Raw genomic sequence first — 27197 nt, forward strand, 5'->3', positions numbered from 1 at the left:
CCCCTTACTGTCATCTCATGTACAACAATAGGCACATACTGTGTAGAGGTTCACACTCAATACACCATGGGTGTTGCGATCCATCACAAATTGTAGGATTGTCTGATATATTATAAAGTGTGTGTCCCTATGTTAAGACTTGCCGTTTAGTCACCACATCTGGAGAAAGGCGGTGGTGACCTAAACCTGATATATGGCATAGAATTGTCTCCTTAGAAAGTTTAAAGTGCACTGTAAAATGTTATTAATGATACATATAAACCCGCATAAGCATTTCTTATTTCTAGGTTGTCCCATGTTATGGAATAAGTCATATCTGTATCGGCTGCCTACAAGATCAGACTCAGACAGATAATTAGAACAGTCTGTTATGGATGTAGGCTCCAGACTCAAAGTTGTTTTAATGCCAGAAAAAGACTTGATAACACCTGGTAACATAAGGCACATTTTCTGCAGACTGTACAAATGTGCTGCATGATACAGAGCAATTAGTACTAGCAATGCTCATTGATAAGTCCATCCCTGGGATATGTCAGGCCAGCACTGGTAGAGCACAATGCTGAGGAGACAGCCAGTCTGTCCTGGCTCCCTCACCTTGCCACTTAGCATGTACATAACAAAACCCCAATTTGTCCCAATTTCTAACATCCCAGTCTACACGATGAAGTGCAGTCCTGGCACTATTAAGGTAATGAAATGTATTATGCAAATGAGAATTACAAGCAAAGTCTGCCATGCCGGTGTGTCTCCACCTTTTTCGTTATCACAACAATCACCTGAGTGAGCACTGAGCCCAGCTTGTGTGTTCTGATAAGCCGTGCATAATGACTGGGCCGGGGGCTCCCCCCATGTGTATATAAGAGGGGGGATCAGGCGGTGGGGTCAGCAGTACCTGACGCCGGAGCACACCCAGCTCCCATACACTGAGCATGATGATGATGATGATGATGAGGATGAGCACTGTCCTGCTGCTGCTGCTCTGCAGCGTTCTTACCGCCATAAACGGCGCCTTTGATATTGGATTATCTACAAAATGTGTCCCCATACCCAAGGAACTGAGCATGTGCCATAACGTCGGCTACACGGAGATGCGGCTGCCCAACCTGATGGGGCAGACCAGCCTGGCCGACGCTGTCTCCAAGTCAGCCGAGTGGCATAAGCTTCTCCAGACCGGCTGCCACCCCTATGCCCGCACCTTCCTCTGCTCCTTGTTTGCCCCCGTCTGCATGGATACGTAAGTACCACTGCTCATGCCTTCCACTTACTTTGCACTGTATTACTCTGTCACTTCTGTAGGCCTGTGCAGGATCACACCCACCTATAGTATAGGTATGTCTGCCTGCCTTGGGTTGGTACACATATATGGCACAGTGTGGGCAGCAGACTAGCTGGTATTAGGGCAGGGAGACCTCTGGCACCTGCTGCTCAGCAACCTGTACCCTTCTGCCTGTGCTCCTCTGCGCAGCATAAGGGTCTGCTTGCTGTACAGTCACTCTACCCACATTATTTAATGTACCCTATGAGTATATTGGCCAGGAACTGGGTCATACATCAGTCATGTCAAATAATATAATCTGCTAATCACACATTGTAAAGTTTATTTGGCTTTATATGCGCTAAAAGAGATGATTGCAACATGCAGCCTACCATTTGTTGATGTTTGTGCAAGTACAATTGCCATCAGGACAAGACATCTGTTAGACAGGTGCATTCTCCTCCCCAACTTGGGAGAACCACTTGCTGCCTAATGACACAAAGGAGTAAACTCTACCTGCCAGATGCAATCTCTACTTGCTGTGATTGGTACAAAGGCGAGACTGGAGGATGACACTCTTGTTTCTTTTCCAGGTTCATCCAACCCTGTCGTAGCATGTGTGAAGCTGTGAGAGACAGCTGTGCTCCAGTGCTGGCTTGTCATGACCAATCCTGGCCTGAGATCCTAGACTGTGACCGCTTCCCGGCTGGAGACGATATGTGTCTGGATACCCTGAGCAAAGAGCACCAGCACACATACAAAGGTAACAGGACTACCCTAATGGAGCCCTAGACATTACATGTGTGTTCTGTACATTTCTACATAATGATAAACTCTAAACTAACCTTTATTTCTTTATTGTAGAAATGCCAAAGCCAACATGCCAGGGATGTCCACTGATTGAAATGTTTTATTCATATAAGAGTGTCCTGGATTCTTTCTGTGACAATGACTTTGGTAAGAGCATGTTTTACTATATATATATTTTTTGAATCATGTATTTTTTATTGGGTTTTGAGAATACAAAACAATAAAAAAGAAAAATAACATAAACAATAAGAAGTGGTGCATTATTCAAATAATACTGTACGCATAACACGCTTACAACCGGGTAATCATCAGGAGTCATAGACAGATAAAAAAAAAAACTGCATAGGTAGGCACTGGACGTGGTACTTTATATTCTTACCAGTAATCTCGGTAATACCTATACTGATTTCCAATGCTGCAGTTAGCCATTGCTTATGAGAATAATATATACTCGAAGTCTAACACATTAATGTTAAAAGTTAAGCTGTACAATAATTTGTGATCTTATTAATATAACATGTTACAAGTTGCACCCTTCAGTGAAAAATAAGTGTATTTATTTAAATTATATGCTAATATCTTATGCAAATTAATTCAAATTAATATAATTTTTTATACTTTGCAATTCTACCTATGGTCCTTCACTGGGTACTGTAAAACAATGGACAATATTAGTTAGGTGATGGGGATAATCACTGTGTCATTTATTCCCCTATAACAGCCTATATCTGTGCTTTTTTTTTGGGGGGGGGGGGTGTCTAGTAGTCATTAAGTCGACCCCCATGACGTGTATTAGGTCGATAGTTAAAAGTTAGACCATGAGTAAGGCCCAAAGGTATAAAAAGGATGACATGATAGTGGTTTATACAATTTTATTTTTTTTATAAAATTGAGCATAATTTTTCATCATATGTGACCACAATCAGTGGAAATGTGTATGCTCACATACAGACATACAATGGTGTGTTGATCATTGTCGTGTCGCCCTTTTTGAACCTGTTGACATAGAAACATAGAATTTGACAGGCGTTAAAGACCATTTGGCCCATCTTGCCAGCCAATTTTGTAACCATATTGTTACCCTTAAACCCTCTTTTATCCTTATTTATTTGCAAGGATATCTTTATGTGTATCCTATGCATGTTTACATGTTTCTAGTGTCCTTGCCTCTGACCTTTCATCTGTTGACCTAATGCATGTTGACTATATAGTGTCTACATATTGACAGTTGACCAATAATCTGCATAACCTAAGTTTATCGTCTATTACATGCATGTCCAAACTATGGCCCTCCAGCTCTTGTGAAACTACAAGTCCCATCATCCCTTGCCACAGTTATGCTATTAGGGAATGCTAAAAATATGTCAAGGCATGCTGGGATGTGTAGTTTCATAACAACTGGAGGGCCATAGTTTGGACATGTCTGGTCTATTTAGCTTTAGAAGGCAATTCATTATTCATGTGGAACACTTATGAGACTTCTATATACTAATGACTTTTTTATTTGTTTTATTAACAGCTGTGAAAGTAACATTCACAAAAACAAGGTTTACTTCAGGATTTCAAGACTATGTGACTGAAGGCCCAGTAGAATTCATTCAGCGGGGAATGCTGCTTCCATATGACACACATAACATGCTTGAACAGTGGCTGCGGATCAACGAAAACTGTGCCCAAAGGATGGTTCGTCATCCAAGGGCTATGGTCTACATCCTTGTCGGCAATCTACAACATGGAAAGGTCGTTATCAACCGTGTATTCCAATGGCAAAAGAGAGACAGTCAGCTGACACTGGCCATCAGAAAGTGGAGGCACCATAAATGTTAATACAACAATTGTACTTTGACTTATAATATCCAAGGCACTCTATCAGAAACAGATGTAAATAGCTATATATATAGATATATACTTATATATTTTATAAAGACTTATATAGACCCGAAGCACCCTGTAATGCTGCAAGTGAAATGCAATGTTGCAAAATGATATAAAATGTGTATAGAATGTAAAAAATATATTATGATATAAAATGAATGCTTGTGAGCGGTCCATGTTTTCTCTCTGAATCCACAAGTAGATTTGTGACATTGTGTCAGGAGAAATGAATGTTAGCCATTCATCAGTCATCCTGACATATCCAAAGCATGCAGCCGCTGCCTTACGGCTCTGACACTTGCATCTGTACAAACCTAGATGGTTTGGGATGAGATGACATAATAAAGGGGTGAGAATGTGTTCATTACATACAGGTGCAGAAACATGCAGCACAGCTGCTTCAAAATAGCAGACTCGCTGTATTGCTAAAGAATGACTGTGTGTGCCTAATGCTTGGTACATGACAGCAGAATACACCAACCTGTTTCACCACATATTCATGTTGTATGATAATAACTAGAGACAGGATTATATGCAATATAAAAAGCTTGAAATATGCATGAAAAATACTTAAAATATGCATGAAAAGTGTTAAAATATGCTACATTAAATAATAAAAAAAGTCATTTTTAACTTATTTATTTAAAAATCAGCATCCTATTAGTTGCAAATAAACCTCAAAAATAGGCCCACAGCGTCTGCAGATGTCTAGTGCTGTACACAGGATTTTTTTCCTTCCAGGCTGCTACAGCAGACTGCAGCGTCCTAGGCTCTTCTGTTATCAACTACACGGACCATCCTCTCCAGCGCAGATGGATCAAATGTCAGCATAGCATGTGAAAGCAGCGCAGTGGAAGGCTTTCCCTGTGCCGCATACTCACTGTGACCCGGAGTTTCCTCCGTGCCGCGTGATGTCACAATCCTTCCGCCCACCTCCTCTGCTGCCGAAGTCTCTCTCTTGGCGCAAAGTCCCTGGCCAGGGGCAGGCAAAGGTTCAGGAGCTTTGTGGCATAACCCACCCCGACTGACTTTTATTAAAATTGATTGGCAGCCTAGAGCAAGGTCCCCCACACTGCGCACATATTGGCCCGGCCTGCACACTCTACCACTACCTGGCCAGCACGAGGGAAAATCAGTGCTGTGATTCGTGGTTGGAAAGCTGGTGGGTCCTAAAATATGCACCATCACTAGATTTTAGGTAAAATATGCAATAACAAGTGAGAATGGGCAAAATATGCGAATGCATATGCAAATATGCAAATGCATATAATCCTGTCTCTAACAATAACATACAGGTCAGCTAAAATGCTCAATGTACAGTATATTGTATGAAAAACAGGATAGTCATTTTAACAGCATTGGGTGTAGTTATTATACCAATTTACACAATTATTAATATGACATTATTATGTATTTATTTATATGATAAACCCATTTCTACTTGGTGATTCACATCAGTCCCTGTCACAGTGGAGCTTACAATGTAAGTTCTCTATAATATGCACACACTAGGATTATTTTGTTTGTCAGAAGCCAGTTAAACTACCAGACAGTGGTAACATAGGGAATCACGGAGTCAGCTGCCCGCCCATTTCCTCTGCGTGCACGCATATGTAAGGTTGCTCATAGCGACCTTCAAAAGATGTGGGAGGTCCCCCCCGCCCTGCAAATGGATGTTACTGTGTAACTTCCATTTGCAGGCCCCTGCGAGTGAGTCACCCTTGCGAATGGGTGACGGCAGCCATTCGCAAGGCAGGGTTTGGTTGATTCGCAAGGGTGCAAATTCGCATCCGAGCGAATCAACCTGAATAACCCCCACAGGGTGATACAGGGACACATTCTAAGCCATTTTGACAATGTAGTCAAAATCGCTTACATGAATCGCTGTGTGTACACAGCTTTACCCATAGCCAGAGAGTAACTAAGAGATTGGCTGGATACCAGTACTAGGTAGGGATGTGACCAAAGTAGCTTTTTCCCCATATTGAAGAAGCAGTATCATAGCAGTGTGTGCCAAGGGAAGCATGGCTATGGCATCTTGTGGTTACACAATACACATTTATATGTTATGTGGGAAGCAATCATTTGTGCTTCATGTAATCATTTGTAAAAATATCTGGGGTGAAATGTAATAGCATGGAAGTTGCAGGCACTGCAGGACTTTATGCTAACCAGCCCATATATATAAGGAGATGCGGTCATTAGGTGGACAGCATGTTGGTCGGCAGTCATTAGGTCAACTCCATTAGGTCGACATGCTTGAAAGGTCGACATGGGTCTAGGTCAACATGGGACAAGGTTGACAGGTCATTATGTCGACATGGTCTTGGTCGACATTCAAAAGGTCGACATGGGGTTTTTCACTCTTTTTTTGAGCCGATATGTACCGACGGGTGGTATTTCATGCCCTACCATCCACTAGGGTGTGGTGGGAGAATAAAATACTGTGCCAAGTGCAGCGAGGCACCGTGCCTGAAGCAATGCGAGCATAGTGAGCTATGCACTTTATCCTGTGTCCATGTCACCTGTGTCGACATTCAGGTAAAAAAACTGTGAAAAATCTCATGTCAACCTAGAACATGTCGACCAAATGCTTGTGTCAACCTAATGACCTGTCGCCCTAGACCCATGTTGACCTTTCAGCATGTCGACCTAGTGGTGTCGACCTAATGACTGTCGACCAACTTATGGTCGACCATATGACCCACACCCATATATAAGACAGCAATCATTTACATGGCAAAACCAGGTTTCTAATGTACGCTTTGATGTACAAATGTAATAATGACAAATCATTGACAAGTCCTGTGTGTTATAGGCTCTTAACACCAATAGCTGTGTAGCCCTGTCCAAGATTCATACTTTATATACTGTATATTACATCTATGATCAGTACACGGTATTCAGTACTTCTGAAAATAAATGACAGACAATTACGTAATCCAATAGCAGCAAAGTGTGATTTAAAAAAGGTTTTCCTTTCTGTAAATTCATTGGGGGAAATTTATTAAGATGTGTATTTGACTTCACATGTGATGTTGCTATGTGCAACCAATCAGAATTTACTTCTTATTTATTTAGCACCCTCTAGATAGAAGATACTAGACAGGATCTGATTGGTTGCCCATAGCAACATCACATGTGAAGTAGAATACACATCTTAGCAAATTTCCCCAATTGTACTTAAATTAACAACATACAAATGTATTCATTTATTATCAGTTATTTATATAGCACACACATATGCTGGAGCACTTTACAGAGAATAGTCCCTGCCCCAGTGGAGCTTACAATCTATATTCCAAACCACACGTACATGCACATTCATTTTAGAGTTCATTTTTGTTGGGAGACAATTATTAATAACATACCATAGTATATTTTTGGTTTGTGGGAGGAAACCGGAGTGCCCAGAGGAAACCCATGCAAGCACAGGGAGAATATACAAACTCTGCACAGTTAGGGCCATGGTGGGACTCTGACCCATAACCTCAGTGCTATGAGGCAGTAATGCTAACCATTACACCATCCATGCTGCCCAAATACCATTATGATGGTACTGGGTTATCAAAAAACTTTCTCAGCTTGCATTACAATAATACCCCTTTCACATCGCCAAAATAACTCAGGTTATTGCTGGGTTGAGGCTGCATAACCCGGGTGGGGGTGGACTCTAAATGCACCAATATTAAATATCCTGGGTTGAGCAACCCGGAATGGGCAGCCAGTGATTAGCTGAGAGCTCTCTGATTGGCTGAGAGAGCTCTCAGCCAATCACTGGCTGCCCATTTGTTTGTATTGGGGTTTTTCTTCCTTGCTGCTGCCTGAACCTCCTGCCCAGCTCGCGACCAGTTCCCCTCTCCGGTTCACCGGCGTCCCCCCGCCCGCTGCCTATGTGTCCACTGCCCTGCTGCCCCTGCCAGCGTCTCCCCATGCCCAGCTCACCGGCATCCCCCCGCCTGCTGACTATTTGTCAGCTCACCTTGCCCGACTCTTTCCTGCAGTTCCCCAGCGTCCCCTGCCAGCTAACCCTGCCCGGAGACTGCACATAAGATTTAGGTGCGACTGCCTGACTCCGATCCGATGCGCACGGGACCGCACATCGGGTCGGACGGGGTGTCAAAACATGCGATTTGGGCCGATTTCACGGCCCGATTCATCCAAATTGGATGAATTCGGGCCCAAATCGCATAATGTATGGGGGCCTTAAGGGGTGAGGCAAAGATTGCCAGGCAGCTGACAGGAACTGTCAAAGATTCTGTTGTTTTCAGAAAAGTTGCCCAATAGATGGAGTCCTCTGGCTTTCACAGAACTCAGCAGCAGGTAGTTAATAAACTGGCTGAAGTAGAAGCAAGCATGAAGTCAGAGCTCCAGCCTTGTGCCCTGTCGACCATGATTGCTGCAATGCTGTGAGCTGGCCCTACCCTCTCCTTTTGTCCTCTTCTGAGCTAAAAAAAAAAAGTCCAATTAAAATGACTTACATGGTGTTTTAATGACTGGCCTGGGATGACTGAAAAGGTGCCAACCCGGCAATAACCCTGGTTAAAAGTACAAGTTAGAGGGTCCGACCCGGGTCGGTGCCAGGTTGTAAATCCCGGGTTGGACCTGGGTTTGCAATGTGAAAGTAGTATAACTCAAGTATGCATTAAAAGTCGTTTGAAACCTTCTATGTTGGGGTGCTCCTAGGTAAGCAGTTTCATTGAACAAATACTTTATAATAATAGTAATATTAATAATCCTCATAATAAGGAATATTAGAATCAATTGAGAATATATATATATGTAATGCATTCTTTGTAATCTGGGCTGCTTAGGTTTGTTATTAAGAATGGATCAAAGGATTTTCCACACTGCAACCTAGGCACCTGCCTAGGGCACAGCAGGTGCATAAAGATACCCTAGCCATCCAAAACATTCACAGAGGAGCATTGCATGATTACCACGTGTCATCATGACATCACATGGACCTGCCCACACTCCTAAAGTTCCTTTGATGTTCTTTGATAAGATAAAAAAAATATTTGGACACACAAAATGGTTTCATCCACTGTATGCAGTCAGTTTACTTTAAATGTGTTACAGGTATTAAGTCTACTTCCAAAAGACAAACGTCAACATACTCTATCGGTGCCAGCTGCAATCAGCAGCAAAATCATAGTACTATGGCTTGCTTGAGGAGGGCCCCAAACCGGTTTCTTGCCTAGGGCCCCATGAGTTCTAAATACGTCTTTGGAATGGATCATTCTCTTTCCACTTCAGACCCTCCTTAACCCTTTGAGTGGTGGGTTTTGCTGGGGCAGGACAAACCTACCAGGGCAGGTTTGTCCTGCCCCAGAAAAACCCACCACATTGGGCCACCCCCCCCCCCCCCGCTCCCCCTCTTGTTGCCAAACCCCCCCACTCTGGCAATCGTACGCTGGAGGTCCCCTGCCGTTGCCCCAGCCGCCATTCGCAGCAGACAATGACCAGGTGGTGGCAGGCTCTGGGATGTTCGGGAAGACTTGGGCGCCCTAACTCCGGAGCACTCCAGAGTCCCCACGAGCCACACCGAACATCCTCGAGCCTGTCGCCTGCTCACTGCAACTATTGGCGGTGGGGGCAACAGCAGAGGAGCTCCAGCGTATGATGCTGGGGCGGACGGGTGAGGGGGAGCAACGAGAGGGGAGGGGGGAGCAACCACTGTGGGAGGGGGGCTTGTGCCCGGAGAGGTGATGCGCCAGTGGTGCACAGCTGGCGCACTCCTTCATATTGGTGTTATGCCTGGAAATTTCCCCGGACCGCCTGCTGCGGCAGCGCAGCTGAGCCCAGAAAACTTCCAGGCATACCACTGAAGAGGTTAATAACGCTATTGTAATAGATATTTCATTTTTCTTTTTTATATCAATGGCTTTCCAACAAAAAACACACTGGTAGGTTAACAAACTTAGAGCTGCATTATAATGTGTGTAGATATGATGGAAATAAAAATAATATGTGTATGTTTTACAAATACGCAGTCCATGGATACGCTTGTATTTGGAGCTGTTTGAACAGCTATAGATTTTCTTGCTTATGAAAGGTGCACTAGCCGGATACAGTAATGTCAACACTAGGCCCTGTAGCACTGATATTGAACTAATGCTAAAGGAGACAAAAGCTCCAGACAGGGGGCGGAGTAGAACAAGGCATCAATCAGTCTGTTTAACCTGTCTGCAGATTAATGATGCAAAATAAGAGTGTCAGGTCTGGTTTGGATGCTCCCACTTTACATGGCAAAAGACTTTTCAGGGAGTCCTAGGACACTAATGAGGTGGCAATGCACAAAGTAAACTTTGGCTGAAAGTGTTACTTTCAATACCTTGTATACATGTAACATTTAACAACATGTAAGATGTCTAGAACATTTCCAGTTCAGACTGTAATGCCGAGAAAAAGAAAAAAGTGTGTGGGGGAGGGAGGGAGGGGGGGGGGGGGGGGGTGTAGGTAGAAGGAACATACATTATTTGCTCCTAAGCAGACCGTGTTGTAGTGAACAGGGGCGGAAATGGATTTGGTACTTATGTAGTATCTGGGCTGCCGATTTTTTGATTGTATGCCTTAAGTTAAGGCATACAATCAGATGCGATGCGATGCGATATCGCATCGCATCGCATACGATGCGATGCGATGCGATGCGATGACCCGATTTTTCCATAGGATTCAATGTTAAAATGGACTGAGTCCATTTTAACATGGAATTCAATGGGAAAAAGGGGTCCTTTTCATACCCCTACTATCCAAGTGGGCATGGAGTTGGATATAAACCTGTGGCGAGCGTAGCGAGCCACCGAGCCCGAAGCGTGGCGAGCGAAGCGAGCCCCGCGAGGGGACGGTATTCTGTGTCCCCTCGCGGGGCTCGCTACGCTCGCCACGCTTCGGGCTCGGTGGCTCGCTACGCTCGCCACAGGTTTATATCCAACTCCATGCCCACTTGGATAGTAGGGGTATGAAAAGGACCCCTTTTTCCCATTGAATTCCATGTTAAAATGGACTCAGTCCATTTTAACATTGAATCCTATGGAAAAATCGGGTCCATCGCATCGCATCGCATCGCATGCGATTTGGTCGGGTGCGATGCGATGCGATGGACCCGATTTCAAAATCGGCAGCCCAGTTACTACATAAGTACCATGGATTTTTCTAGCATTTAGGGAAGATAAAGTGCCTTGATGTCTGTTGGAGAAAAGCACTATATAAATAAAATAAATAAGGGACTATTTTAAATGTAACACACAAATTTTGGGCAGCCTCATTTATTGAGCTAGGGTACACCCCTACCCTATAGGTCAGCTCATTATACCTTTGCCCCACTGCAGTGCAGATTTGCACAAAACTGTACACCAGCCGCTCTGCGTCTCTAATTACAATAGGTAAATGTGCCCACTATCATTTTATTAAAAAAAAACACTCATCTTCCACAGGAATGCTCAATGAGAATAATGCCAGTAAGTGGAAAATGACTTCATGATGACATAAGTGGTAAAATGTCATAGTTCGGCCAGCGTGCTGGATGCCGACTGAACTCAGAGTTTTTTTTAAAGATGTAGTCGCTTATAAGGCATGCTTTTACCTTGTAAATGATTGCCGCTTTAAATAAAACCCGCACGGCTGCCAAACTCTGAGTCTATTACATTTGGCCAAAAATCTGCGAAGAACATAAATCCTGGAACTACTTTGCTGCTTCTTCTTTCTTTTTTTACTCCATTTATCTTCATACCATTATATTATACATTTATTCGCTCCACATATTTTTTCTTTATAGTTGACAAAATTTATAAATAATTAACTTAAAATAAAAAACCTGCTTTAAAGGCATTTATCATTCCTGTCAGACCTTATTATTCTTATTAATGGCTAGCTTTCATCATTCTATGTAAATTAAATATGCTGGCTTCAAAGCTTTTCTGTGCATAAAACTGAGTCCTCCCCTGTCAGAAGATACTGGAGCCGATACTGGAGCCGATTCAGACCTTATCTCTGCTGAGCAATGTGCAGCGGCCAATAGATAGCGATAGATGCCACCCTGCTCTAGTGTTATCCCGTTTTGCAAATTGATGTGCAAACTGTGCGAATGGATGTTTATGGCTAGGGGAGACTTTGCAGGCGAGGAAAAAAAGTCCAAATCCCTTCACAAGCCACTTCGATTTTTCCATCGCAAGCTAGGGGTAGCCAGGGACTTACTCGACGGCTGCAATGAATACTGGTATAACCAGCCTAGAGCTGACTTCGCACACCCTCCCCTAAAATACTTGGGCACACCTGCATTTTCCCTGATACTCCCAGCAGTTTTCTGAGCACTCCCACTAAACGGCCGGTTACCAGCTCCAGGCACCTACTTCCTGTTAATCACCTTGTAATGAAAAAAAGTAATAGGTTTCTTCGCTAACAGTGCACCCACCAGGCGGCCCATACGCATGCGCAGTTCATTGATAATCGGCAGCTGTGCGGATTTGCTCAGCAGCGATCAGGTGTGAATCGGCCTCAGGATAATATCAGGAAACATGCCTTTTTGCCAACTATAAACTGCATGAAAACATTCCAGTACTGTTACACAATTACTAATAGATTATAAGTCATTTAGTTCTGCAGAAGTCACCGTATTCCATTGCAAATAACTCGGTCCACCCTGATGTCATTTTCATGGAGCACATAGTACCAGTTATCTATAAGTGACAATAAATATGACAACTGCTCCAAGTTCTAGAGAATTTTATGCAGTGCTAAATCTTTTCCTAACACAACATGGTATATGACCCGTATGGTGGACAACAATCCCTTACTTGATCCATGGCTTTCCCTTTTTCCTACATAAAGGGTGAAATTTAATAGGATGAGAGATTAAGCAAGTGAGAGATTTTATAAGAAATCTCCAGTTTTTTTAAAGCGGCAATCATTTACACTGCAAAATTAAAATGGTTTTGCAGTGTAAATGATTGCCACTTTAAAAAAACCTGAAGATTTCTTACTAAATCTTACTAAAAAAAGATTTGTCTGGAGGTCGAGATTACAGCTTTGTGGCTCCGCCTCTGTGGAACACTCTCCACCGTACAATGGGCCTTATTCAGATCTGAGCTCAGTACAAATTTGTTTGGAAAATGGGCAAAACCATGTGCACTGCAGGTGGGGCAGATGTAACCTGTGCAAAGAGAGTTACATTTGAGTGGGGTGTGCTGAAACTGAAATCTAAATTGCAGTCTAAAAATAATGCAGTCAGTATGTACCCTGCACAGAAACAAAATAACACACACAAATCTAACTCTCTTTACATCTGCTCCTCCTGCAGTGCACATGGTTTTGCCCATTTTTCAAAAAATTTGTACTGAGCTCAGATCTGACTAAAGGTGCCCACAGACGCATCAATTATCGAATGCGTTTTGTACTTTTTAAGCACAAATTGCATCTTATGTACAATTATTGGATGGTGTTTATGGGCTTGTGCGATGCGATGCGCGTTCCCGGGAGCCCGATATTGTATGTCTAAAAAAGTATGTGCTGCACGTACTTTTTAGACTACATCTGAAATTTAACATTACAAACATGGGTTCATCACATGCACATCTCATATCAAGCTGGAAGAAAAATTGTATAGAACCATTGTACAGTCAAAAACGCATAGCACAGTACAATTGTAGCGTCTGTGGGCACCTTAACGCCCAATGTGAGAGCCTTCACTGTAGAATCTTTCAAAAATAGACTCAAGACTTTCCTGTTCACTCAAGCATTTCACTAATATCCACTGTTCAGCTAGTTTTTGTTTCTCTTGTGCTGTAAAGGCAAATGTAAAGTACTTGGAATCCTATTTGGAGAAAAGTGCTATATAAATAACATTATTAATATTATTATTAATAATAATAATAATAACAACAATAATAATGCATCCTGTGTTTAGGCGTGGGTCCCATTCCCAAGATATCTTTATAATGTATGCATATATTCCAAAATAAGGAAAAATGTAATATTCAAAATACTACTGGTCCCAAGCAAGGCCAAATATGAAATGATGAAATATACATATTATCCTCTCAATGTTGATGCAGTAATATTTCATTGCAGACAATTAAGAGCTATTTTCCCGATAAACCATTTAAATGTATATGTATTTAAATAACCTTATACATGTGACCAAGTTATTTATGAGATGCTGTATGACTCATTGGAGACGCTTGTCAGAATAGAGGCCAACCCCAATGAATATGACCAGCTTTCAAAGTCACTGTAGCCCTCTGTATATGAGACATCAAAGGAATCTCACTACTGGTGGTTGTACCAACAGTGTGTTAATGCCCTTCTCCCTTTATTGAGAATAAAATCTATGTTTGGGTGTATTTCTAGGTCTTTATTTACTCAACACTGCTTTACCCTGCTAAACAAAGGTGGAAAACAACAATGGATTCAGTGTTAAACTCACATAACACGCACAGGCAAGCCCTGTTCGGCTCTAATATAGACGTTGGAGTATATATGAGTGAGAGTTGCATTCAGGTGGAAAAGAAATTGTGCGATTGAAAAAAAAAAAAATTTTGTGCTTTCAATTTTTTGATCATATGTTTGTTTATAACATTATGAATAACATTTATCTTATAACATGTTTGTTTATTTGTACCTGCCAATGCTATCTCTGAAATATGTCTCAATAAATGTCAGTTTTATTCAGAAAGAAATTGTTAAGGATAAAATGAAACGTTAGAGGTATAATAAATCAGTCAAGTACATGCAAACTGTATACACTACATGTGAACACTATTTTATACTACTATGCACCCCCCCCTCATGCGTACACACACACACACACACACGACACACACACACACACAATAAAAGTGGATGATTTCATTTTAAGACGTGTTCAAATAGGCACATTGCCAAGACTTACGCTGGCATGTCCAAACTGTGGCCCTCCAGCTGTTGTGAAACCACGCATCCCAGCATGCCTTGCCTTGCCATGCTATTGCGTTCCCTAATAGCAAAACTGTGGCAAGGCATGATGGGACTTGTAGTTTCACGACAGCTGGAGGGCCATAGTTTGGGCATGTAAGCGTAGAGTAAAATATGTAGGCTCTATTAACAAGGGAACCCATGATGTTTGTGGCTGCAAGTTACACCGGAAATTATCTGAACTTTTCCAGCTAAACCAATGACATTTTTTATGAATTACTGTCATAAAAATACAAATGATCGTTTCATGAAAGGAGCTAATTAATCAAAGTGTGAATAGTCCTACCACAGGCCTGATCTAAAGGTGGATGCAGTACTGGTGGTTGTGTGGGTGATTATTTGCCATTGCTCTTGTGTCTATACTGTGCATGTGGTAACCAAGATTTGCATTTGCATACCTAGCTATTTGTGTATGACTTCGCTATTACCCCAGTCGGCTTCTGCAATCCAGAGGTTTAGGTTTAGGGTTGAGCTAGCAGGTGACCTAAGTCTTCATAAAAAAATGGAGCTGGGCGACTGTGATCTTTTACACAGCACAGTGTCCATATCTTAAAGAAAGTTACAAAGCAGATGTTGCACAGAACAGTGCGTGGACGGTGGAGCAATCCAATCCACCAGTACAGTTGGACAGATATGGAAAATGGGAGCGACAGGGTGTGCTAAGGACCTTATTCAGATCCGTTCGGTGCTCCGTGTATTTGCACGGAGGACCGATGTTGTGCATCTGCGCAGGCGCATTTCTGCACATGTGCAAATGCAGCCAAAAATTTGGTTCACCGGGTGCACGCACCCTACATGGCGAGCGGGGGGGGGCAGAGAAGGGCGAGGGCACCGGGCAGCCCCATTAACATATGGGAACGCCCAGCGCTGACGAACATGCGGGGGGCGGGCAGCTGACATCACCGAATATCATCTGCCTGCCCTGACCTCGCACAGGGCGCAGGCAGTTTAGAGTCACTATATATGTGTCTCTGAACTGTGAGGGCTGGAGAAATCATTTGATGGTTGGCGAGGGGGGGAGGTGGATGGCGTCTGATGGACTCGGAAGCCTTCCAGGTCAATCAGAATAAGGCCCTAAGTCCGTCGCATGCTAGTGCACAAGGGAAATTTGCATTTATTGCACTTGAGAATCCCCAGAAATTGCAGCCACACATGATCTGCGTGCACCCCTGAATTAGGCCTGGTGAGCTTATGCCAGAAATAAGACTTTTTGTGTCAAAGGTTTACTGATGTTATAGCTAGCAATAAACCACTGTGCGCAGTGGTGGATTTGGGGGAGGGGGGGTCATACCAAGGCACGTGACCACAATTTATTTAAACACCGAGCACCTGCTGCAATGTAGTTTGCTCTAACGCTACACCCGGCTCTCCTCTCCAGTTGTCTGCACACCCACCATGCTCGGCCTTGTGCTGCATTTGGACCCCAGGATGTTACAGAACTCCTTCCTCTCTCCCTTCTGAGCCACATAGACACATGGTGGATGCAGAATCTGACTCAACCTGCTGGCAGCTTTCACTACTCTCCTACTGCATACATTCTTCTGGGTATTCTTATGGATCCAGTTTTTACTTAGTCCCCATTCTTCCCTGGCATAGCCAGCTTAGCAGTGTCTAGGTCTACAATCATATGGTCGACCACTAATGGTCAACAGTGAAAAGGTCGACAGGGTCCAAAGGTTGATAGTGAAAAGGTCGACAGGGTGAAAAAGGTCTAAAGGTCGACAGGGTCAAAAGGTCAACATTGAAAAGGTCGACATGAGTTAAAAAAAATTGGTGTCTATGTCGACATAGGTCAACATGGACACTGTCTAAGTGTACCGCATGTATACGCATGGGGATGCCTAGCATTTTCCTTGGCACACCCAGTATTTTCGTGGGTACGCCCAGGAAACGCTGGGTGCCCCCAAGTAAGTGACCCCTGCCCACCTCACCTTGCCCTCCCCCCATGCGAGCACCACAGCGACTATGCAAGTCACCAAACATGCCCGCACAGTGTTTGTATGTGAATATGCCCATGCTGAGGGCAGAAACATCGATCTGCGGAGTGAACATACTGGGGATCAAAGCAACCAGAATCAGGACCTCTATCCCCGACAACTGCTGTGTCCCGTCTCCGCAGTTCTATTTCTCCCCCGCAGCTGCTCAGTCCTTTCCCAGGAACTCGCTCTCTCCCTACCAGCCACTGGGTCCCGCTCTGATCTCTCTACGCCACTGTGCCCCTTCCCCGACCACATTCCTTTTCCGCATAGTGCTTGCAGACTATTTCCAGCAGTCATCCCAAAGACCTTTCTCTCATTCAGCTAATCTCCTGTTCCTACAGCCACTTTATTCTGTCCCTGCAGCCAGTGTGTGCCGCCAGTGTAGCACTCTACCTCCTGCAGCCACTATATTATTTATTTACAGTTTCTTATATAGCGCAGTATATTCCATTGCGCTTTACAATTGGAAACAATGGTGATTAAACAAACTGGGTAGATGCAAACCTACATGGAGGTAGGAGGGCCCTGCTCGCAAGCTTACAATCTATAGGGATAATATAAATGAATGACACAGGTTTCTGGGATAACCGAACAAGGTACAGACAGGTAAGTAATTCCTGTCTCCTGCAGACACTATGGGTGAGATTTAATAGGATGAGATATTCAGAAAGTGAGAGATTTGAGTAGAAATCTCCAGTTTTTTTAAAGCGGCAATCATATACACTGCAAAACCAGTTTGATTTTGAAGTGTAGATGATTGCCGCTTTAAAAAAAATGGAGAATTCTTCCAAAATCTCTCACTTTCTGAATATCTCATCCTATTAAATCTCACCCCTATATGAATGAATAAGTGACAAAGGTCTCTGGACTACCTACTTTACTGTGGAAGTTGAAGGGATCTAGGAGTCTGGCCAACTCGCTTGGGAGCCTGGGAGGTCACCAATATTTCTAGAATTTCCTAGACGTTCTGCGAGAGTAGGCAAGTATGCTTTTACACTAACAGGCATCGCCCACAATTGTATTGGACCCTAAATGTATCATTATATCTAGGGATACCAACCCCGAGGCATTTTTTCAATCCCAAATGTCAGAGAAAAAAATGCTCAATCCTGGGATTCCCGGGATATCTAAGATTGACTCGCTCCCCAGACTGACTTTGACTCGCTCCCCAGACTGACTGCCCGCAGTATTACTTACAGCAGTCTGGTCCGGAGAAGTGCAGGGGCGAGGAGAGCTATGGCCAGTGTGCGGAGAAGGGCAGCAGGGTGTGGCCGGTGGGTGGAGAAGGGCAGCGAGGTGCAGTCAGCGGGCAGAGAAGGGCAGCTAGGTGAGGCCAGCAGACAGAGATGTGCGGCACAAAGCTCCAATCCTAGGACTCAAATCTTGGCGATTTTGGGCCCTGACCCCGGGATTGGCCACTCTAATTGTATCTGACACACTCATTACATTACATTTTATTTATTAAATTAGAAATGTGTCAGATTTTACAATAATGCAACAGAATACCCTGCAACATGTGGAGGGAGAAATTCAGAAAGGAGCATGATCACATGTAAAGGGGTGTAGTCACACCCCCTTATCCTATACTTTTTAATGGACATTTGGAGACCCAAACCTGGTACAAAGTCCTTTTTGACTCGTATGGGCCATAAAAAAAAAACACAGTACTGTACCAGCCAAAAAGGTACAGTTGGAGGGTATGCAGCAGGTGTATAACCAGGATGTGTTCAGCATCCCGGCGTTTGTTATACCAACACTGGCATCCCGACTACTGCCGGGAGACCGGTGCCAGAATCCTGACTTCAGTTAGGATGCCAGCTCTGGAACTGCGACTGCTGGGATGTGGAACCTAAGTATGTTGGAGTAGGTTAAGGTCAGGCTGAGGAATTGGGGCTTAGGTTTAGACACTAGTGTTGGGACTTAGGTAGGTGGACGCTAAGTATACTTACCTGACCCCTGTCCAGATTCCATCCTTCTGGATGCCAGCTTCAGTATTCTGTTCACTGGCATCCTAACTGCTGGTCATCTGTGTCCAGTATAACCAGTGTAAGATCTGACATTGGTTATACAACAGAAACACCTGTGTAAGGAAACATAAGCAAAAAGCTTATTACCAGGAAAACACAGAAGCCTACTTCAGAGATCTGTCAACAAAAGTACTATGGTTATAATTGCCGTAGTTCTCTAATGAAGAAGCATATATAGGCCCTTATTCTGGTTGGTGCGGATATATCCGCGTGCGTTCGGCCCGCCGATGTTTTGTGTCTGCGCATGTGCAGAGGCGTCTCTGCGCATGTGCGAGCGGGGTGTACGGCCAAATCCCGCATGATATTTGAACACTCCGAACAGGGGGTGGAGAGGGGCGTGAAGGGCTATTTAGGCTCATTACCATATGCATACGCCCCTCGTTTCATGGGCGTTCCCATGCAAACGCTGGGCGTACGTATGGTAATGCGGCCGTGACGCACGTGTAGGGGGCGGACATATGACATCGCCGGATGTCAGCTGCCCGCCCAGATCCCGGCTTTTGCACGGAAAAATGTCCATGTGGTCTGAGGTTGCGGGAGCTGGTGGAGCACTCGGTCCCGCATTCGATGGTCTGCGACCATCGAATGATGGGGGAGGTTCCCTTAGATGGAGGAGGCGTATTCCGTGAAAAATACACGTGCGGTCCATTCGGTCAGCTTCTTACCGCGTACGGACGGAGTTGGCGATCCATATGGAAGGCGGGGTTTCGCACGCACGGTCCTGGCCGCATAATCGGATCCGGCCGCACCGATCAGAATAAGGCCCATAGTGAAGAGATGTACTAAGCCTTGGAGAGTGATAAAAATGAGAGAGATAAAGTACCAGCTGGTCAGCTCCTAAATGAGAGGAGCTGATTGATTGGTAGCTGATATCTCACTACTGTATCACGCTACAAATCAATCTGCCCCAACAACTTATATAAAGCTGTGAGGTAGAACTGCTTAATACAGGTTAAGTATCTGCTCGGGACCAGAAGCATTTTGGATAAGCATTATTCTGTATTTCAGAATATTTTTATATTTCAATGAGGTATCTTGAGGACAGGACCCATGTGTAAACACAAAATGCATTCATGCTGTATAAACATATCAAACACATGATACACGCACACATATATTTTATTTAGGGCAGTACGGGTGGTGTAATGGTTAGCATTACTGCCTCACAGCGTTGAGGTCATGGGTTCAATTCCCTCCATGGCCCTAACTGTGCGGAGTTTGTATATTCTCCCCGTACTTGGGTGGGTTTCCTCCGGGTACTCAGATTTCCTCCCACAATCCAAACATATACTGGTCAGTCAGTTAATTGGCTCCCAACAAATGAACCCCTAGAATGTGTGTGTGTGTTTGTACATGTGGTAGGGTAAGCTCCACTGGGGCAGGGACTGATGTGAATCTTCAAACATTCTCTGTAAAGCGCTGTGGAATAGGCCCCAAATTTGCACAAATTTGTTCTCAAAATGGGCAAAACCATGTGCACTGCAGGTGAGGCAGATGTAACATGTGCAGAGAGAGTTAAATGTGTGGGTGGGGTGTGTTGAAACTGAAATCTAAATTGTAGTGTAAAAATAAGGCAGCCAGTATTCACCCTGCACAGAAATAACTCACCCAAATCTAAAGGTGTGTACACACGGGAGCAATATTGTGTGAAATCGCTGGGAATATGGTCGCTGAGCGACCATATTGCCAGTGATTTGGAGCGCAGGTGGCGATAAATCGACAGCTGCGCGCTCCCGTGTGCACTGCCTAAGGGTCGCTGGTCGCAGGAGCATGTGATCGCTGTGCCGGGAGGTCAGCGCCGGGGAGATCAGTGTTGATCTCCCCAGCCCCGTGCCGCTGCTCCCTCCCTCCTCCGTTCAAAGTGACAGCAGCAGCGTCTGCTGCTGCTGCACTCCCCCTTCGCCCCATAGCAGTGTCTCCTTTTCATCGCTGATGAAAAGGAGACACTGAGCAATATGATTGCTGGGGATATATTGCTAGCAATATATCCCCAGCAATCATATTTCCCCGTGTGTACACAGCATTACTCTCTCTATAAATGTTACATCTGCCCCACCTGCAGTGCACATGGTTTTGCCCATTTTGAGAACAACTTTGCACTGCGATCAGTTCTGAATAAGGGCCTATGTGTGAGCTATATAAGAAACTTTAAATAAATAATAAATATGTACATGCAACAAGGTTTCAAAACATGAATTTAATGTGAATACTAAGCAATCATTGTATTGCACATATTTAGTGCATGTTACAGATGTCCCCAGTAGTGCTTTAAAAAAAAAAAAAAGTACATTCAGAAAAATTTTGGTTCTTCACATAATTTGTACAGCTGTTCTTCTGCTTTGTGTGGTTATACCCTTTAATGAGTTTCAGCATAATCACTCAATGGGAAGTTTTATATTCAACAACCACATACAATTGTACAGGACTTGGAGTTGGCCCATAACTAGCACTAAAAATCAGATGTGCTCAGCTTCTAAACCGCAAGGCTGCTGTTATAGGACGCAATGATTGCACAAGGCACAATTAGGGAGACAGCCAAGCCACAGACCTCCTAATGCTTTGCCTGAAATTCTAGTAATTACACCCAATCAAATGCAGGATTACACTGTGACTGAACATTTGTGGTAGTGATCGAAGAGCCAATACTGCCAGCCTTGGACATAATAAGAAATTGTTACTATTAAATCAGGGGTGTCCAAACTTTTTGCGACGAGGGCCAGATTTGGTGAAGTGTAAATATGTGGGGGCCGACCATTCAGCCTGACATTCTTTGAATCATTAATCACATCAGAATGGTCCCCCACTCTGCCCCCATTCATTCTATGTCCCCCAGCCTGCCCCTTCACTGTATTTCCCCCAGCCTGCCCCCATTCACTGTATGTCCCCCAGCCTGCCCCTCCTTCACTGTATGTCCCCTACTCTGCACCCATTCACTCTGTCCCCCAGCATGCCCCCCTTCTCTTAATGTCCATCGGTGCCTCCATTCATTGTATGTCCCCAAGCCTGACCCTCCTTCACTGTATGACTCCCATTCACTGTATGACCTCCATTCACTATGTACCCATACCTCCCAACAGTCCCTATTTTAGCGGGACAGTCCCGATTATCAGGGCCTGTCCCGTTGTCCCACCCGCGGGCGGCAGTGTCCCGCGGTGAGGGGGGGCTGTTGGGAGTCCCCCCTGTCGGCTGCTAAGCAGCGGGGAATAAACGCTATTCCCGCTGCCAGGGGGCTGGGGGCATGGCTAGAGGCTCACACAGCCTCTGGGTCATGCCCCCATAGCGGCAAAATGGGGGCATGGCCTCGCGGGAGAGTATAGGCCACGCCCCCGAAATTTCCAGCGCGCCTTCGGCATCAGCAGCGTCCCGAGTCCGGCAAGAAGAAAGTTGGGAGGTATGCGTACCCCACTCTGCCCCCATTCACTGTATGTCCCCCAGCCTGCCCCTGCTCCCTCTTCTCTGAATGGCCATCACTGCCTCCATTCACTGTATGTCCCCCAGCCTGACCCTCCTTCACTGTATGTCCCCCACTCTGCCCCCTCCCTTCTCTGTATATTTACCAGCCCCTTGTGTGAGCCAGAGGACGGAGAAGCAAAGCAGGCACTGCAAGGACAGGAGATGCTCTGCATGTTACGGGAGCAAGCTTCCCCCTTGCTGCACCTCCTCCCCACACACTGCTGTCACTGTGATTGTGGAGTATGGTGATATACGATAACAGCAGCAGGGGTAGTAGGCCAAACACATCTGACTGTGGCGGCCGGCAACTCCTCACTGCAGCACACAGCACGGTAAAGGCATGCTCGCCGGGGCCCCACCTTTAGTGTCCTGTGCTGTGCTTCCCACATCTGATGCTCTGCCCGCTTCCAGCTAGAGGCTGCGGGCCACTTGAAATGACAGCACGGGCCGCAATTGGCCCCCGGGCCTGACTTTGGACATGCCTTTATTAGATATTTTATTATTAATATCCACATCATGCAGAAGTGATAGAATGCCAAATACATTGCAGTCAGGGAAAGCAATTTGAATGTATTTAACAGGGTTGGGATAGTTTAGTCGACCAGAACTAGGTCGACAAGCATTGGGTCGACACCACTAGGTTGACATGCAGCAAGGTCGACATGGGTTAAGGTCGACATGGGTCAAGGTTGACATGGGTCTAGGTCTACATGACATTAGGTCGACACTAGCGTTAGGTCGACATGGGCTAGGTCAACAGTCAAAAGGTCGACATGGGTTTTCCACTGTTTTTTTACCCGAATGTCGACACAGTTGATATGGACACGGTTTGAAGTGCAACACATCCCCTCGCATCGCTTGCTTCGCTCGAAATGCTTCAGGCACGGTGCCACGCTATGCTTGGCAGACTACTTTATTCTCCCGCCACACCCTAGTGAATGGTAGGGCATGAAATACCGCCTGTCGGCACATGTTGGCTCAAAAAACAGTGAAAAACCCCATGTCGACCTTTTGACTGTCGACCTAGCCCATGTCGACCTAATGCTAGTGTCGACCTAATGTCATGTAGACCTAGACCCATGTCGACCTTGCTGCATGTTGACCTAGTGGTGTCGACCCAATGCTTGTCGACCTAGTTACTGTAGACCTAATGACCATATCCCATTTAACAGTAATGTAACCATGAAACATCCCCCTTAGACAGCTAATGTGACGTTGGTTTCCTACTTTGCTGCATTTACCATGTAGGAAACACAGGATTTTCTGGAGAGCCACAAAAACAATAGCGTGTATTAGGTATGAATATTGCAATGAAGAATTTGCAGAGTAGTTCTCCCCCTAGTGGTCTCTATTGACACTTGACTTGTTCCCCCACTCTGCCCCCATTCATTCTATGTCCCCCAGCCTGCCCCTTCACTGTATTTCCCCCAGCCTGCCCCCATTCACTGTATGTCCCCCAGCCTGCCCCTCCTTCACTGTATGTCCCCTACTAACTCTGCACCCATTCACTCTGTCCCCCAGCATGCCCCCCTTCTCTTAATGTCCATCGGTGCCTCCATTCATTGTATGTCCCCAAGCCTGACCCTCCTTCACTGTATGACTCCCATTCACTGTATGACCTCCATTCACTATGTACCCATACCTCCCAACAGTCCCTATTTTAGCGGGACAGTCCCGATTATCAGGGCCTGTCCCGTTGTCCCACCCGCGGGCGGCAGTGTCCCGCGGTGAGGGGGGGCTGTTGGGAGTCCCCCCTGTCGGCTGCTAAGCAGCGGGGAATAAACGCTATTCCCGCTGCCAGGGGGCTGGGGGCATGGCTAGAGGCTCACACAGCCTCTGGGTCATGCCCCCATAGCGGCAAAATGGGGGCATGGCCTCGCGGGAGAGTATAGGCCACGCCCCCGAAATTTCCAGCGCGCCTTCGGCATCAGCAGCGTCCCGAGTCCGGCAAGAAGAAAGTTGGGAGGTATGCGTACCCCACTCTGCCCCCATTCACTGTATGTCCCCCAGCCTGCCCCTGCTCCCTCTTCTCTGAATGGCCATCACTGCCTCCATTCACTGTATGTCCCCCAGCCTGACCCTCCTTCACTGTATGTCCCCCACTCTGCCCCCTCCCTTCTCTGTATATTTACCAGCCCCTTGTGTGAGCCAGAGGACGGAGAAGCAAAGCAGGCACTGCAAGGACAGGAGATGCTCTGCATGTTACGGGAGCAAGCTTCCCCCTTGCTGCACCTCCTCCCCACACACTGCTGTCACTGTGATTGTGGAGTATGGTGATATACGATAACAGCAGCAGGGGTAGTAGGCCAAACACATCTGACTGTGGCGGCCGGCAACTCCTCACTGCAGCACACAGCACGGTAAAGGCATGCTCGCCGGGGCCCCACCTTTAGTGTCCTGTGCTGTGCTTCCCACATCTGATGCTCTGCCCGCTTCCAGCTAGAGGCTGCGGGCCACTTGAAATGACAGCACGGGCCGCAATTGGCCCCCGGGCCTGACTTTGGACATGCCTTTATTAGATATTTTATTATTAATATCCACATCATGCAGAAGTGATAGAATGCCAAATACATTGCAGTCAGGGAAAGCAATTTGAATGTATTTAACAGGGTTGGGATAGTTTAGTCGACCAGAACTAGGTCGACAAGCATTGGGTCGACACCACTAGGTTGACATGCAGCAAGGTCGACATGGGTTAAGGTCGACATGGGTCAAGGTTGACATGGGTCTAGGTCTACATGACATTAGGTCGACACTAGCGTTAGGTCGACATGGGCTAGGTCAACAGTCAAAAGGTCGACATGGGTTTTCCACTGTTTTTTTACCCGAATGTCGACACAGTTGATATGGACACGGTTTGAAGTGCAACACATCCCCTCGCATCGCTTGCTTCGCTCGAAATGCTTCAGGCACGGTGCCACGCTATGCTTGGCAGACTACTTTATTCTCCCGCCACACCCTAGTGAATGGTAGGGCATGAAATACCGCCTGTCGGCACATGTTGGCTCAAAAAACAGTGAAAAACCCCATGTCGACCTTTTGACTGTCGACCTAGCCCATGTCGACCTAATGCTAGTGTCGACCTAATGTCATGTAGACCTAGACCCATGTCGACCTTGCTGCATGTTGACCTAGTGGTGTCGACCCAATGCTTGTCGACCTAGTTACTGTAGACCTAATGACCATATCCCATTTAACAGTAATGTAACCATGAAACATCCCCCTTAGACAGCTAATGTGACGTTGGTTTCCTACTTTGCTGCATTTACCATGTAGGAAACACAGGATTTTCTGGAGAGCCACAAAAACAATAGCGTGTATTAGGTATGAATATTGCAATGAAGAATTTGCAGAGTAGTTCTCCCCCTAGTGGTCTCTATTGACACTTGACTTGTTCAGGAATTTGCTATGTCAGTCACTGCGGGGCTGTAAAACGTATGGATTTTTAGTTCAACACTGTCTAGGTTACAGGTTCTCAAAGTCGGTCCTCAGGACCATAGGTGCCGATTTATGTTTTTGCTGGTGGGTGCTCAAGCCAAAAACATAGGGTAGTGGCATCATGGGAAAGGGGTGTGGCCACACAATAATACTGATTTATATTACGCAGCACAGTTGTCTCCAATATTCAAATTATGGCAACAGTGCCAAATACATAAATGCTCCCCCAGTGCCAAATACATAAATGCCCCCACAGTGCAGGTACATAAATGCCCACACAGAACCTGTGCCAGCGACGAGGGAGGGGGAGTGCAGTGGGACACGGGCGGGTGGGCCGCTGCTGAGCGGGTGGGTGCTCATCAATTTCCGTGGGTGCTCGGGCCCTCAAGCACCCACAGAATCGGCACCTATGCTCACGACCATACAAAGTGCATATTTTGCAGGTCTCCTCACAGAGGGGCTGATTTATTAAGCTCGGTGAATTGATAAAGTGTCTGGTTTTTATCACCAGCCAATCAGCTCCTACCTGTCATTTTTCAAACCAAGCCTGTAACTTCACAGTTAAGAGCTGATTGGCCGGTGATAAAAACCAGACACTTCATCACTTCACCGAGCTTAATAAATCTGCCCCAGAATCACAAGTGAAATAATTAGCTCCACCTGTAGATCTTTTAAACTGTTAGCCAGTAATGAGTGCACCTGTGCATCTGTCAGGAGACTTGGAAAACGTGAACTGTGTGGGGTCCTGATGACCGAGTTTGAGAACCACCGGTCTAGGTGGATCACTATTGATCGACAGTCATCGACAGATGAAAAGGTTTGACAGTCATTAGGTCGACATGGCCAAAAGGTCGACACAAGGAAAAGGTCGGCATGGTAAAAGGTCAACATGAGTTTTTCATTTTTTTGGTGTCTTTGTCAACACAGGTCGATAGGGACACAGTATTAATGTACACTTGCTGCGCTTGCCATGCTTTGGGTGCAGTGCCTCACTGCACACAACACACTATTTTATTCTCCCCCTATGCCCACTGGGATGGTAAAGTACAGACAAGTCGGTTTAAAAAAAAAAACATGAAAAACTGTTGTCGACCTTTTCCCATGTTGACCTAAAGGATATCGACCATTTGCTTGCATCAACCTTTTAATGTGTTGTCCTAATGACTGTTGACCTAGACAGTGTCGACCTAATGACCCTATACCTGTAAAATTACTATAGATTTTCTGGTACTTATGTAGTATCTGGGCGCCCGATTTTGTGATTGTATGCCTTACCTTAAGGCATACAATCAGATGCGATTCGACACGATTTTTGGCAAAATCGCATTGCATCGCATGCGATGCGATGCGATTCAATGCGATTTTGCATAGGATTCAATGTTAACAAGCTACTGTTCATTTCTCCAC

General features: G+C 45.3%; 1 protein-coding gene across 1 annotated transcript; it reads left to right on the forward strand.

Moving 5' to 3' along the window:
• The first annotated feature begins 486 nt into the window (after positions 1–486).
• On the forward strand, positions 487–4423 carry LOC146072452 (secreted frizzled-related protein 2-like). The gene is made up of 4 exons (XM_083179688.1): positions 487–1234; positions 1849–2018; positions 2120–2212; positions 3585–4423. The coding sequence occupies exons 1-4, from the start codon at positions 930–932 to the stop codon at positions 3890–3892; spliced, it is 876 nt and encodes a 291-aa protein (XP_083035814.1). The 5' UTR covers positions 487–929; the 3' UTR covers positions 3893–4423.
• The last annotated feature ends 22774 nt before the right edge of the window (positions 4424–27197 follow it).

The sequence above is a fragment of the Crinia signifera genome, chromosome 4, assembly GCF_055691185.1.
Source record: "Crinia signifera chromosome 4, ASM5569118v1, whole genome shotgun sequence".
Classification (NCBI taxonomy): domain Eukaryota; kingdom Metazoa; phylum Chordata; class Amphibia; order Anura; family Myobatrachidae; genus Crinia; species Crinia signifera.